The sequence below is a fragment of the Rhinopithecus roxellana genome, chromosome 7, assembly GCF_007565055.1.
Source record: "Rhinopithecus roxellana isolate Shanxi Qingling chromosome 7, ASM756505v1, whole genome shotgun sequence".
NCBI classification, from domain to species: domain Eukaryota; kingdom Metazoa; phylum Chordata; class Mammalia; order Primates; family Cercopithecidae; genus Rhinopithecus; species Rhinopithecus roxellana.
In genome coordinates, this window is record NC_044555.1 from 10,954,995 (window position 1) to 10,969,492 (window position 14,498).

A 14,498-nucleotide genomic window follows, 5' to 3' on the forward strand; every position below is an offset into this window, starting at 1 on the left:
GAAAGTATGGGGTATCTCCCATTACTCCCCCTTTCATTTGTTTTAAAGGAGAAAGGGAGAGGCTATAGACCAAATGTCCCAGTTCCTCTGTAGCTGATCTTTCCAGAAGATAAGCAGCCCAGACTTGAATTTCTAGATGGTACAACCAGGTGCATGTCTGAGGCACAGAGTGGGGTATTTATAACCAATGGTAATATTAAATGCAGTGCCTTCCTCTCCTGGTTGAGCAGGGCAACGGTCACCTGTAGCTTCAGGCATCCACACACTATTATTAGTGTAGATTTCTACAGGAGCATCTATCCAGGTGAGAGGTCGAATAAGTGGAGGAAAAGGCACTTAAGCCAAATAAGAGTAATTTTGTGTAGCAGGTAAATCAGTGTGAGAGAAAACTGGTGAGACAGAAAGTATAAGGAGGATAATCATTAAATAAAACCTGTTGTAAGTGAGATCCAGTGCTGAAGGAGAAAGAGAAGAGCAGAGGGATGTTATTTTTAGGCTAATAGAAATGGTGAGATTTTTAGGTTTGTAAGGAGAAAAAGAAAGGTAATCAGAAGAAGTGGGATTAGTTAGATGGGTCTCCATTGCCATCAGGGAGGATTGAATCAGACCTATTGTGATTTGGTGTGCCAACTTTTAAGGAGTTGGCACAGATCTCACCACATCTGAGGACAGTCTCTGACACAGACCTCTTTTCCATGTGGTTTTCGTCATCAGTATTCACATGAAGCTTGAGTCTCCTAGTGGGTATCCAGACATGGGATTAATGATCTCCTGGTGAAACACAAGCATATCCTCTCCCCCACGTTATAATTGTGCCAGGTTCCCAGGTATTGGTTTGGGAGTTTTTCCATAACACTGGCTTGCCTTCGTTTAGGGAGAATTTTTTGCCTGTATAATGGCATTTGGCTACAGTTAGATTATTATCTTTAGGAACATTTTAAAAATTTAAAGTAAACAATGTTAAATGTAATTGGGAGTGGTTGGTAGTTAAATTATGTTTTTGTTTTTCTGACTGTTTGGACAATGGGGTTTTGAAAGTGCAGTTGGCCCGATCCACCACAGCCTGTCCCTGAGGATTGTAAGGGATTCCAGTAATATGGGAAATTCCTCATTGTTGCATAAATAAATCAAAAGCCTTACTAACATATCCAGGGTGTTGTCTGGCTTTATTTGATATGGAAGCCTCATAACTGCAAAGCAAGAATACAGATGTTTTTTAACATGGGCCGTGCCTTCCCATTTGGCAAGTAGCCCAGATAAAACCTGGGAAGGTATCTACAGAGACATGCACGTATGACAGTCTGCCAAAGGAGCTAACATGAGTCACATCCATTTGCCATAAAGCCTTAGGAGTTAGGCCTCTGGGATTAATGCCAGGTCCCTGATTTGGAAGTACAAAAACTTGGCACTGAGGACAGCTGTGAACAATAAGCCTAGCCTGTTTCCAGGTAAGGGCAAATTTATCTTTTAATCCAGCAGCATTGACGTGAGTGAGATTATGGAACTGAGCTTCTTGGGTTGCGAAAGAGACTAAACAGTTGACTTTATGATTACCGGCAGACACAGGTCCTAGTAAAGTGGTATGAGATCTAATATACATAATATAGAAAGGGTGTCTACGTTGGTGAACAGCCTGTTGTAACCTTGAAAATAAGCCAATTCAGAATTATCAATATGTTTGATAGTAGTGGTTTCTATGTTTTTAGCGGCATGTACAACATAGGCAGAATCAGAGACAATATTTAAAGGTTTGGGGAACTCCTGTAAGGCAGTAATGACAACTATTAACTCTGTATTTTGAGCAGAGGTATAAGGGGTAGAAATAAGCTTGTCTGTAGGACCTACATAACCAGCATTGCCATTACTGGAGCCATCAGTGAATACTGTAATGGCCTCAGGAATGGGCTGATCTTTGGTTAATCGAGGGACCTCCCAAGACGTTATTTTTATAAAATCAAACAATCTGTTCTTTGGATAATGATTGTCAATAACGCCAATAAAATTAGCCAAGTGAATTTGCCACAGTACGGAACGTTGAAAAGCAGCTTGAGCTTCCAGCCTATTTAAAGGAACTGCAATTAAATTCGGATCAAATCTGGAAATTTTAAGTATTCTACACCATGCCTGTCTAATTAGAGTGGCCATTTTATCTAGATAAATACACAAAGTTTTTGACACAATGAGGAAGAAAACACCACTCCACTAAATCATTATGTTGAACTATTAGTCCAATAGGGGAGTGTAATGAAGCAAAAACCAGAAGCTGAAAAGGCTGAAACGGCTGTATTCTAGGTAAATGGGCAGTCTGGATTCTTTCCTCTATGAATTCCAGTTCCAGTGAAGCCTCGGGGGTCAAAGTCCTGGGACTTCAGAGATTGGAATCTCCCCACAGCATAGAAAATAAGTTAGACAGTACATAGGTTGGAATACCTAAAGTAGGTCTTTAATGTTACCAAAAAGTTTTTGGAAGTCATTTAAAGTTTTCAAAGAATCTCTCCTAATTTGAACTTTTTGAGGTTGAATACGTTGTTTATTGACCACCATTCCTAAATATTGAACAGGGGTGGTCTGTTGAATTTTATCCTGAGCAATGTGTAATCCAGCCTCTGTAACATGGCGGCTCAAACTTTGATAATGGTCAATTAATTATTTATCAGTGGGGGCAGCAATTAAAATATCATCAATATAATGAAGAATATAGGCCTGGGGAAATTGGGCTCGAACTGGTGAAAGCACTTGCCTAACATAAAGCTGGCAGATTGTAGGACTATTTAGCATTCCCAGAGGAAGTACTTTCCATTGATAACGAGCTGCAGACTCCTGATTATTGATAGATGGTACAGTAAAAGTAATTTTTTCACAGTCCAACTTATGTAAAGCAATATCAAAAAAAAATCTTTAAGATCAATAACTATGAGAGGCCAAATTTTAGGTATTAAAGCAGGGGCAGGCATGCCTGGTTGGACGGCCCCCATAGGTTTAATTATAGTGTTAATGGCCCTTAAATTAGTTACCATCTGCCACTTGCCTGATTTCTTTTTTACTAGAAACACAGGAGAATTCCAGGGGGAAAGAGAAGGTTCCGCATTTCCAAGTTGTAACTGTTCAGAAACTAATTGAGTTAAAGCCTCTAGTTTTTCTTTAGAAAGCGGCCACTGCTCTATCCAAACAGGTGTGTCAGATTTCCATTGTAAAGGGACAGGATCAGGAGGTGTTGCAGCGGCCGCCACTAAAAAGGATAATGTAAACCAGCTCTGTCTTCTTTTACAGTAATTGGGTGGGGTTTAGTAATCCTTTCATGTTTTGAACCGAGACCAAGTCCAGGAACAAACCCCATGTTTTCCATCATACACAGACTGGGAGCACTATAAGAGTTATGTGGAATATTAATTTCAGCCCCCCATTGTGCCAGCAAATCTCTACCCCAAAGATTAATGGGGATTGGCATGATATAAGGCTGAATTGTACCCTTTTGACAATCAGGGCCTGTGCAAGGCAAGATAAATGTGCTCTCATAAACTCCCTCGGCTTTTCCAACACCTACTAGTCCCATGTTAGCGGGATGCTTAAGCCAGGAGGAAGGCCATAAATTAGAGTAAATAATAGAAACATCAGCACCAGTATCTACTAGGCCCTCAAACTTTCTTCCTTGAATGTATATGGTGCAGGTGGGCCGTTGTTTAGAAATTACAAAAATCCAATAAACGGCCTTTTCGCCGCCGGAGCCCATCCCAGGGCCACGTGTCTTATTTCCTTTGTTTAAAATGATATTAGGTAGTAAAAGCCATTGAGCAATTGACTCACCAGCTGGAATGGAAACAGGAACCTTGGCAGACATGATTAATTTAATCTCTTCAACAGAATCAGAATTAATGAGACCAGTATGAATGGTGATTCCTTTAGCAGAGGTGGATGCCCTACCTAACACCAGGGCCACCAAACGTTGAGGTAAAGGGCTAGTGACCCCCATGGGGACAATTAAAGGCAAAGAGGTAGTAAATGTAGAGGAATAGTATACAGAGATTGACCACCCCACCCCCTTCCGTGGAGGTAGACAAACATTGTACTGAGACAGAAGGAGAGGCTGGGACCCATTTGGGTTGGCTGTAGGTAAATTTGTTTGTGCTGGTGGCTGCATTGGGATCACCTGAAGCGGAAACGCAATGTTGGTCTGAGTCTGAAGCATCCCATTTGATATCAGGGCCTGGGACCAGCCCCGCTCCCCGTTTCCCTGGTGTTGTGGCAGGGGTTTTCCATACTTACAATTACTTGCCCAATGTTTACCTTTGCAACAATGTGGGCAAACAGTAGCATCAGCATTTGGCCGTGTTTGTTGAGTCGGCTTGGCCACTTTTAAGTTTTTAACAGTGCAATTTTTTCGAGTATGACCAAATTGACCGCAGTTATATCAGGCTCCAAGAAAAGAATTAGTGGGACCAGTTTGGTTGGTGTCCTTCATGGCCTATGCCCATAAAATAGCTTTGTGGGTGTCTGATCTAATGCCTTCACAAGACTTAATATATGCAGGCAACAAACACCTCATGATCAGGTAAATTTTGTCGTTGGATAGAACGCATGACCATTTTACACTCATGATTCACATTTTCAAAAGCTAACATACAAAGGACAATACCTTGAGTGTGCTCATCGAGACAGATTTTTGAACGGCATCTTGTAATTTAGCTAAAAAATCAGAGTGACCTTGTTTAACCATGGTGAAAGAAACAGGAGCTTGGCCTGGAGCACTTAATTTATCCCAAGCTCTCATACACACCTTTGTTACTTGTTCCGTGGTAAGAGCGTCAAAGTTTAATTGGGCATAAGCATCAGAGAAACTACTGGAGCCTGTGAGCTGAGCCTGAGTAATTAGAATGCCATTAGTCCGATTTAGCTGAGCCTGCAAACGGGCCTCTTCTGACCACCAGGTACGAAATTGTAAATGCTGAGATGGGGTTAGAACAGTTTTTGCCAAAAGTCCCAGTCTAAAGGAAGCAAAATGACCTCATTACAAAAAGTTTGTAATACCATTTTAACATAACAAGAAGTAGGATCATACTGAGTACAAGCATCCTTAAATTATTTTAAAAATGTAAGATTAAGAGGTACATAACAAGGCATTTGTACACCTTAGAAGTTAGGAGGGTATAGCCTGACTGGATAAGTCCACACGTCTAATCCACTTGTTTCTTTGTTTTGGCGTAATAAGCATTGCATTGAAGTTTCAAGAGTAGGCATCTGAGATGGAGTCAGCATAGAAGTGATAGGAAAAGCATGTGTAGATAAGGGAAACTGAGGGTGAGGGGGTCGGACCAGAATGAGAGTGTGAGAAAGGGATATTGAGGGAGCAGAAGGAGCAGAAGTATACTGGTGATTACTGGCGTCCATGTGTGAAGAAGGATACAGAGCAGGCTGAGTGGATGGCAAAGTGACTGGTTGAGGAACTGAAACGACAAGAGGGTGAGGGGCTGAAGTGGATGGGGGAGGGCCTGAATAATTATAAGTACATTGTAGTTTGGTCCCGGAGCCATTAGGTGGTTCTGGAGGTTTGAAGAGAGAAGAATTTGCATATATATGGTCCCAGGCTGTCTGAGTCGGGGCCGCAGGAGCTACTGGTACCGGCTCTTCTTGAAAAGAAATAAGATCATCAGGGGGTGACCGTAATCCAAAGTCACCGGAGTTAGACATTGAATCATCAACATTGTCAGATGGGGGAGGAGTAGCCAAAGGGAGAGGCTGATCAGATAACGAAGGCAATGCAGGAGAGGATGGTTGAGGAAGAGGTGGAGGGTCATCAGATTCAGAGAATTATGGTAACTGTAGGGGGTCATGGGATTGACGTGGCATTAGGATGGCACTACCAAGGCCAAATCACCCCAAACAGTGGCAAGAACATAATTCCCTGTGGAGACCAGTTCCCGGAATGTTGCACCAGCATGATCCCATAGTTCTACATCTAGGGTTCCTTTTTCAGGAAACCAAGGACAGTGTTTTTCCACCATCTTGAATAGAGTGACCATATTTTCCATGGTTATTTGGACACCACCCTGTTCTAACAGGAGCTTAATATAGCAGAGATAAGCATGACCTTTAGACTCTGCATGACGCAGAGTTAACCTGGACCATACACAGACTATTCACCAGTCATCAGGGAGTCAAACAAGCATTTCTGTGGACAAAACCGATGATGTTTCTCTGCACCTACCAAAGGGAATCGGGTTCCCACGTGCACTTGGGAAAAAAACCACGTGGACACCAGATATCAGAGGAAATTCAGCCCCCGATATTTCAACATGGGTCCTTTTCTATTTTCCCTAAGTGTCAGCTGGTCTGGGAAGTAAAGGGAAGGAGTACAAAAGAGAGAAATTTTAAATCTGGGTGTCCGGGGGAGACATCACATGTTGGCAGGTTCCATCATGCCCGCTGAGCTGTAAAACCAGCAAGTTTTTATTAGCAATTTTCAAAGGGGAGGGAGTGTATGAATAGGGTGTGGGTCACAGAGATCACATGCTTTAAGGGCAACAAAAGGTCACAAGGCAGAAGGTCAGGGTGAGACTACAAGGTCAGGATGAAACTAGAATCACTAATGAACTTCCATGTCCCACTGTGCACGCATTGTCATTGATAAACATCTTAACAGGGTTCAAGAGCAGAGAACCAGTCTGACTAGAATTCGCCAGGCTGGAATTTCCTAATCCTAGCAAGCCTAGGGGTGCTGCAGAGAACTGGTCTGACTAGAATTCGCCAGGCTGGAATTTCCTAATCCTAGCAAGCCTAGGGGTGCTGCAGGAGACTAGGGCGTGATTCATCCCTATCTACATCTGCATAAGGCAGACATTCCCAGGGCAGCCATTTTAGAGGCCACGCCCTGGGAATGCATTCTTTTCCCAGGGCTGTTAATTATTAATATTCCTTACTGGGGAAAGAATTCAGCAATATTTCTCTTACCCGTTTTCGGTAATAAAAGAAATATGATTCTGTCTTGCCAGACCCACAGTCAGCCAGACTTTAAGGTTATCGCCCTTGTTCCTTGAAAATTGCTGTTATCCTGTTCTTAAGGTGCCTACATTTCATATTGTTCAAACACACATGCTCTACAAACAATTTGGGCAGTTAACACAATCATCACAGGGTCCTGAGGTGACATACATCCTCAGCTTACAAAGATGACAGGATTAAGAGATTAAAGACAGGCATAGGAAATCACAAGAGTATTGATAGGGAAAGTGATAAATATCCATGAAATCTTCACAATTTATGTTCAGAGATTGCAGTAAAGACAGATGTAAGAAATTATAAAAGTATTAATTTAGGGAACTAATAAATGTCCATGAAATCTTCACAATTTATGTTCTTCTGCCATGGCTTCAGCCGTTCCCTCCGTTCAGGGTCCCTGACTTCCCGCAACAGAAATCCACTTTTCGTCTCCCACATATGAGGGAAAATAATCTTATTTCACTTAACATAATATCCTCCAGTTCCATCCATGTTACTGCAAATGACAGGATTTCATTTTTTTATGGCTGAATAATGTAGCATCATGTATATATGCCACATTTCCTTTATACATTCATTCACTGATGGGCATTTATGTTAATTTCATATTTTGGTTATTGTGAATATTGCTGTGATAACATGAGAGTGTAGATATTTCTTTGGTATATTGATATCCTTTCTTTTGGATATATATATACCCAGCAGTGGCATTGCTTGTTTATATAGTAGTTCTATTTTTAATTTTTTAGGAACTTTTGTACTGTTTTCTATAATGGCTGTACTAATTTACATTTGGTCTTTTCAAAGACCTTTTTTTTGGTTTGTTTATCCCTTCTGCAGTTTATTTCTGTTTCTTCTTAATTTTCACTTTTATTTCCTTCTTTTTCCTACTTTCTTTTAGGTTTTAAAAAATATTTTAGATTTTTTCCCCTCTTTCGTTGGTTGAATACTTACTTTGTTTATTTTGATTTTTACAAAATTAGAAAATCATTTTAGAGTATATTTTCCTTTGCATAAAGTCTCAACTGTATCTCATAGGTTTTAATATAAAATGTCCTTTTTATTTATTTTTAGATATTTTATAACTTCAGGTATGGTTTCCTTTTGATCCAGAGTTTATTCATAAGACTATTACACTGGGTGCAGTGGCTCATGCCTGTAATCCTAGCACTTTGGGAGGCTGAGGTGGGAAGATGGCTTGAGCCCAGGAGTTCAAGACCAGCCTGGTAAACACAGGGAGACCCCATATCTACAAAAAATAAAACTTAAAAACAATTAACCAGGTAAGGTGGCATGAATCTGTGGTCCCAGATACTCAGGAGGCTAAGGTTGGAGGATTGCTTAAGCCTGAGAGGTCAAGGCTGCAGTGAGCCATGATCATGATCATGCCACTACACTCCAGCCTGGGTGACAAAGCAAAACCTTGCCTCTAAAAAAAAAAAAGAAGAAGGCTATTCCTTCCAATATTTCAGATGAGGATTCTAGTAATATAATGTCTGTTTTTTGTTAAGTAAGCTGTCCTTTCTGTTGTGAAGCTTGTCAGAGTTTTTTTTTTTTTTATCCTGAAGTTTGGGAATTATACTAGTCAATATGTAGATGTGCACCTATGTATGTTCATCCTGCCTGGGACTTAGTAAGACCTTTTACTCTTTCCACAGTAAGTATATCTTTTTTTTTCCCCCTTAGCCAAGTTTTTGTTACTTCTTTATTACTATTTTCCATTTGATTTTTTCCTCCTTCTGAAACTTTTATTGTCTGTATGTATATTTTCTGTTTGAATTATACCTTTTGCCTCATTATGTCCTTTTTTATAGTTTTGCTTTTGGTTACAAAATATTTTTTTTCCCTGTGTCATGCTTTATTTAACCATTCTCCATTAACAGACTCTTAGCTCATGTCCATGATTCTTTTTTTGGCTCTCTATTCTGTGATGTGCATTTTTGTAGCTAACTTTTTGTTCAAGTTTGTGACAAATTTCCTTAGTGAAATTCCCAGAAAGAAATTACTGGGTTAAAGGGGCATGATTTTTTTTTTTTTTTTTTTTTTTTTTTGTATTTCAAGATTTTTGTTATGTCTTATGTCTTACCAAATCTTTCTTACAGAAAAGTTTACTCATTTATACACTCAAGAAGGGTATGTGTTTCTCATTTTAAAAATCATATACTTTTCTTTTTTAGGCTTTGAAATTTCTGAAAACCAGAAGAGGCAGGCTGCAATGACTGTGAGAAAAGTCCCTAAGCAAAAAGGTAAAGCTGCCTTTACCTCCTCAGCCCCACACAGTCTCTGTGAAAGACTGTGGAATCAAAAGCTATATGCTTACATATTCCTAGGCCCATTTCTGTGCTGAGGTTTACTAGAGGGTGGTGAAGGAGTATCCAGGTCCCTAGGTGTCCTTGATGACAGGTAGCAAATGGTTTTAAATGCTTAAGGCTAAGGAGTGAATGGTATAGGGTGTTGGTGTCCAAAGATAGCTCATTGAGCATAGCAAAAAGAGAACCTCTGTTCCTCTTTTTTTTCTTACTTAAAAATAAGAGAAACGTTACTAATAATTTAGAGATCAATGGACAGTAGTATATATATGCTTTATTAGTAAGTATAGTTTGGGCGTGATGGCTCACGCCTGTAATCCCAGCACTTTGGGAGGCCGAGGCAGGCAGACCAGGGAGATCGAGACCAGCCTGGCCAACATGGTAAAACCCCCGTCTCTACTAAAAATACAAAAATCAGCTGAGCATGGTGGCACGTGCCTTTAGTCCCAGCTATTGGGGAGGCTGAGGCCGGAGAATCACTTGAACCCAGGAGGTGGAGGTTGCAGTGAGCCGAGATTGTGCCACTGCACTCCAGTCTGGTGACAGAGTGAGACTCCATCTCAAAAAAAAAAAAAAAGTATAAAGATATTCTTCAGCTTTCTGTCACTGGTCTGGGGGCACGTGCCAAATCAGGAGCCCCGAATCACAATAAAGAACCTCAAACTGAGCCAAGACAAAAGATTCAGATATTCTCTTTCTCTCAACCGCAAGCCAAAGTACTTAAGAAAAAATACCTTACAAATCAATTTAAATCTGCAGTAAAGCTTTAGTTTCTCTTTTATCATGAACCAGAACAAAACTACCATGCTCAGTCAAAGGGCTCTGAACTTAAATTGGCTTGACTCAGAGTCCACTGCTTTTTCCTCTCCATCTCAGGGTCCTGATGAAGCCCCATGCTTGGAAAAAGAGTTTGGTTTTCTGTCTTGCATCAATTACTGACAGCTGCTTCTATTATGATAGCCATTTTCACTGTCCCCAGGTGTGGGCAGTCTTAAAGAGACTTTACTTTCCCCAGGCCTTTCCTTCTGCTTTATCAGTGGGCTTTGTGGTTCTGAATGAGTCACCATCCAAAATGATCAGATTCAAGTCTCCTGAAATTTCCATCAGCCATGTAAAGGCACTATTTTTTTTTTTTTTCCATTGAAGCTCCTTTTGATTGAGGCTGAATGCCTGTGAACATCTGATTTCTAGTTAAGCAGTGAACCTAGCTCTGCTGACTAGACATGCCTCCCCTTCAATTGCTTATTATTTCTTGCTCTTGAGAGGCCCTTATTGTCTCTTTTCCTCATCATGGGACTGTGATTCCCCTTATATAGGGAATAAGACCAGCCTTAATTAGCCACCAAAAAGTTGGGAGTTAATTTAAGTTGGGGAATTAACTCCCAACCTTTTGATTGCTATAATAACATGTGAGAGATGGTGTTAGAAAGCAATCTGGAGTTAATGTCAGTAAGGATATGGCCTATATTAACATAACTCTAAGATTTTGCTCCAATTCCTCAGACAAAAATGTGAGCAGAAAAGAGCCCCAGCCAACTGAAGTTTTCAGGCTGCAAAAGGGATACCATCTTAACAGCTTGCCATTGTCTCCTGGATGCTCTCAACTTCTGAACTTTCTCACTGTGATTTCCTCTGCTTCCCCCACTGTATTCTTCAGCATTCTCTGGAGGGACAGAACTAATAGGATATATATGAGTTTATTAAGGAGTATTAACTCACACAATTGCAAGGTCCCGCAATAGGCCATAGGTCATCTGCAAGCTGAGGAGCAAGGAAGCCAGTCCGAGTCTTAAAGCTGAAGAATTTGGAGTCTGATGCTTGAGGGCAGGAAGCATCCAGCATGGGAGAAAGGTGTAGATTGGGAGGCTAAGCCAGTCTAGTGTTTCTGTGTTCTTCTGCCTGCTTTTTATTCTGGCCATGCTGGCAGCTGTTTAAATGGTGCCCATCCAGATTGAGCTTGGGTCTGCCTCTCCCAGTCCACTGACTCAAATGTTAATCTCTGGCAACACCCTCACAGACACACCCAGCAACAATACTTTGCATCCTTCAATCCAGTCAAGTTGACACTATTAACCATCACATCCACCATGCTGACCTTTATGGTACTCCTTTATCCAAGCCCAGTTTCCTCAAGCATATCTGAGACTGAATTGTCTTTTCACTGAGAACGCTTCAAACAAGGGAATATCTATAAAGCAACCAGGAGTTAGTTAACCAGAAGATAGCCCTGCTAACTTATGCCAAACATTTTGGTCAAGGTCCTTCCCCACCCTATGTATCTCCAGGCCATTCCTTTTAGGACCTTTCTTGTCTCCCAGTGTGTAAATACTGGGTTCACTTGAACAGTTCTTTCCTTAACAGCAATTCTAAAGTCTTCAAAGAAATTCATTTAGTTTCCTTCCTCCCTTCCTTCCTTCCTTCCTTCCTTCCTTCCTTCCTTCCTTCCTTCCTTCCTTTCTTTTTCTTTTTCTGAGATGGAGTTTCACTCTCATCATGCAGGCTGGAGTGCAATGGTGTGATCTAGGCTCACTGCAACCTCTGCCACCTGGTTTCAAGCGATTCTCCTGCCTTACCCTCCCGAGTAGCTGGGATTACAGGCACCTGCCACCACACCTGACTAATTTTTGTATTTTTGGTAGAGATGGGGTTTCACCATGTTGGCCAGGCTGGTCTTGAACTCCTAACCTCAGGTGATCCCCCCGCCTCGTCCTCCCAAAGTTCTGGGATTACAGACGTGAGCCACTGCACCCGACTTCATTTAGTTTCAAACTTCCCAAGATTACTACAAATCTCCTCCCTTATTTCTATTTTTGGTCTTCAAGACTCTTCTAGTCCAGGGCTGTAATAACTGATATATTTTGAGACTCAAGAGTGCCATACATGTGGAAGTGGTTCTCAAATGTAGGAATTCAGTAGTTACGATATGTACATGGGAAGAGCAAGAAGGGGTTCTTTAAGATAACCATGAAAGCTGGGTTCCTTGACCTTTTCAATGACCCATCGCAGGAGGTGTGGGGCGTTGTTAAGAGGTCTCCAATGCAGATGTCACTGGATAGGTACTACTCTAGTGTCCCCTTCGAACCCCATCTGTAACACTGAGACATTATCAACTCAGTCTACTCCTCTGGGAGACGGGGAGCCTGGCCGAAATAACAGTAGAGAATATCAGATCTAGCTCCAAGAAAGGCCTTTTCACTTGACGTTTGTCTTTCATGCTGCTTTCATTTTAAGAATTAATGTATCACTTCTTGAAAGTTATATTCTAATTCCTGGTACATAAACCTAATTAACTTGATCAATATAGAGCTCCCCATGGCTATGAGCACAGACTCCATCTCCAGAGACTTTGGGGCCAGCACAAAATCAAATGAGTCCCCTAGAATAGCTAAAATGATCTCGAAACAGAAGAATAAAATGTGAGTAATCAACCCACCCAGTTTCAACACTCACTGTATAGTTATATTAACCAAGACAATGTAATTTTGGCAGAAGGGTGGACATATTATATCAATGCCACAGAACCCAGAAATAAATGTACACAAATATGCCCAATTGGTTTTTAAATTTATTTTGTATTGATATGTAATAACTGTACATCTTTACTGAGTACATGTGATATTTTGATACATGCATACAATGTGTAATGATCAAATTAGGGTAATTAGAATATCTATTACCTTAAACATATATCATTTATTTGTATTGGGAACATTTCAAACCTTCTGTTTTATTTATTTTGAAATATGCAATAAATTATTATTAACTACTGTTACCCTACTGTGCTACTGAACACTAGAACTTATTCCATCTGTCAAACTGTATTTTTGAATCCGTTAACCAACCTCTCTACATTTCCCTAACACCATCCTTTCAAGCCTCTAGTAACCATCATTGTACTCTCTACCTCCATGGAATCCACTTTTTTAGCTCCTACATTTGAGTGAGATCATTTGATATTTGTCTTTCTGTGCCTGGCTTATTTCACTTAACATAATGAGCTCCAGTTCCATCCATGTTGCTGAAAATTACAGGATTTCATTCTTTTTGTGGCTGAATAATATTCCACTGTGTATATATACTACATTCTCTTCATCCACTCATCCGTTGACAGATACTTTGGTTAATTCCATACCTTGGTTATTGTGAATAGTGCTGTGATAAACATAGGAGTTCAAATATCTCTTCAACGTATTGATTTCCTTTATTTTAGATATATACCCAGAAGAGATTGTGGTTATAAAAGTGTAACAACAGTGATCCTTGTGATGATGGAAATGTTCTATATCTTGACTGTATCCTGTTATAATGTCAATATCCTGGCTGTGATATTGTACTATAGTTTTGTAAAATGTTACCATTGGGAAAACTGGGAACTTGGTAAAGAGTACACAGGATCTCTATTATTTCTTAAAACTGCATGTGACTCTGTAATGATTTCAAATAAGTGCTTTTTAAAAAAAATCAAATTAGTACTCACAAAACTCCCTCTCTAATATCTCTGTATTGTCTCTTGACATTCAATACCCTAATACTTCTGACAACACCTTGCAAAACTAGCTCTTAGAAAAGAATCTGATCTTTCTCACTGAAGTGCCAATGGCTGATGATGGCTTAAATGATACTACTTCCAGAGTAAAGGGACTTAGTCATCAAGCAAAGACAAAGTAACTGTAATGTTGGAATTTCAGACCCTGAGTAGAAGATGAGGAAGGTATTTGGGAGCAGCAGAGAAGCCTTCCTGGCATGTCTGAATTGTATGCTGTATGTCTCGTCCTATTCTGCTGTGAATGTAGATCAGGATTAAACTTTCACTTTAGGCCTCCAAGTTCCTGGTATCCTCCATTAATGTGGATTTTGCTTTGATGATTGCAAACCTATCTATAAATGTTGAGAAGGCTTTTAATGTTAGTGTCATTTAAGCTATTCAGTTTGAAAAGACACACATATATTCTGTCTTCCTTGCTCCCCATGAATTATACCTTCTGATAGTAAGTTTACTTTCTCCTTCACCCACTAATGTCAATTCCCTATTAAATGCAGGTTCATCACTCTCAACCCAGGACAGAACACTAAATCACTTGTACCTTATGCTTTTAGAAAATTTCTCCCAGAAACCTATCCTGAAGTCAATAGTTCTTAACCAGGCTCTTTTAAAACTTCCAGAGGGGACTTGGAGAAGGAGAAATAGAGTTTGTT

General features: G+C 40.3%; 1 protein-coding gene across 4 annotated transcripts in view; it reads left to right on the plus strand.

Moving 5' to 3' along the window:
* The window catches only part of ARHGEF9 (Cdc42 guanine nucleotide exchange factor 9), a 130,794-nt gene that overhangs the window by 112,434 nt on the left and 3,862 nt on the right, over positions 1-14,498 (plus strand). For all 4 annotated transcript variants that reach the window (XM_010372291.2, XM_030934403.1, XM_010372292.2 and 1 more), the window contains one exon: positions 9,171-9,239. In XM_010372291.2, the coding sequence (XP_010370593.1) occupies positions 9,171-9,239 (69 nt within the window). The remainder of the gene's footprint in view (positions 1-9,170; positions 9,240-14,498) is intronic.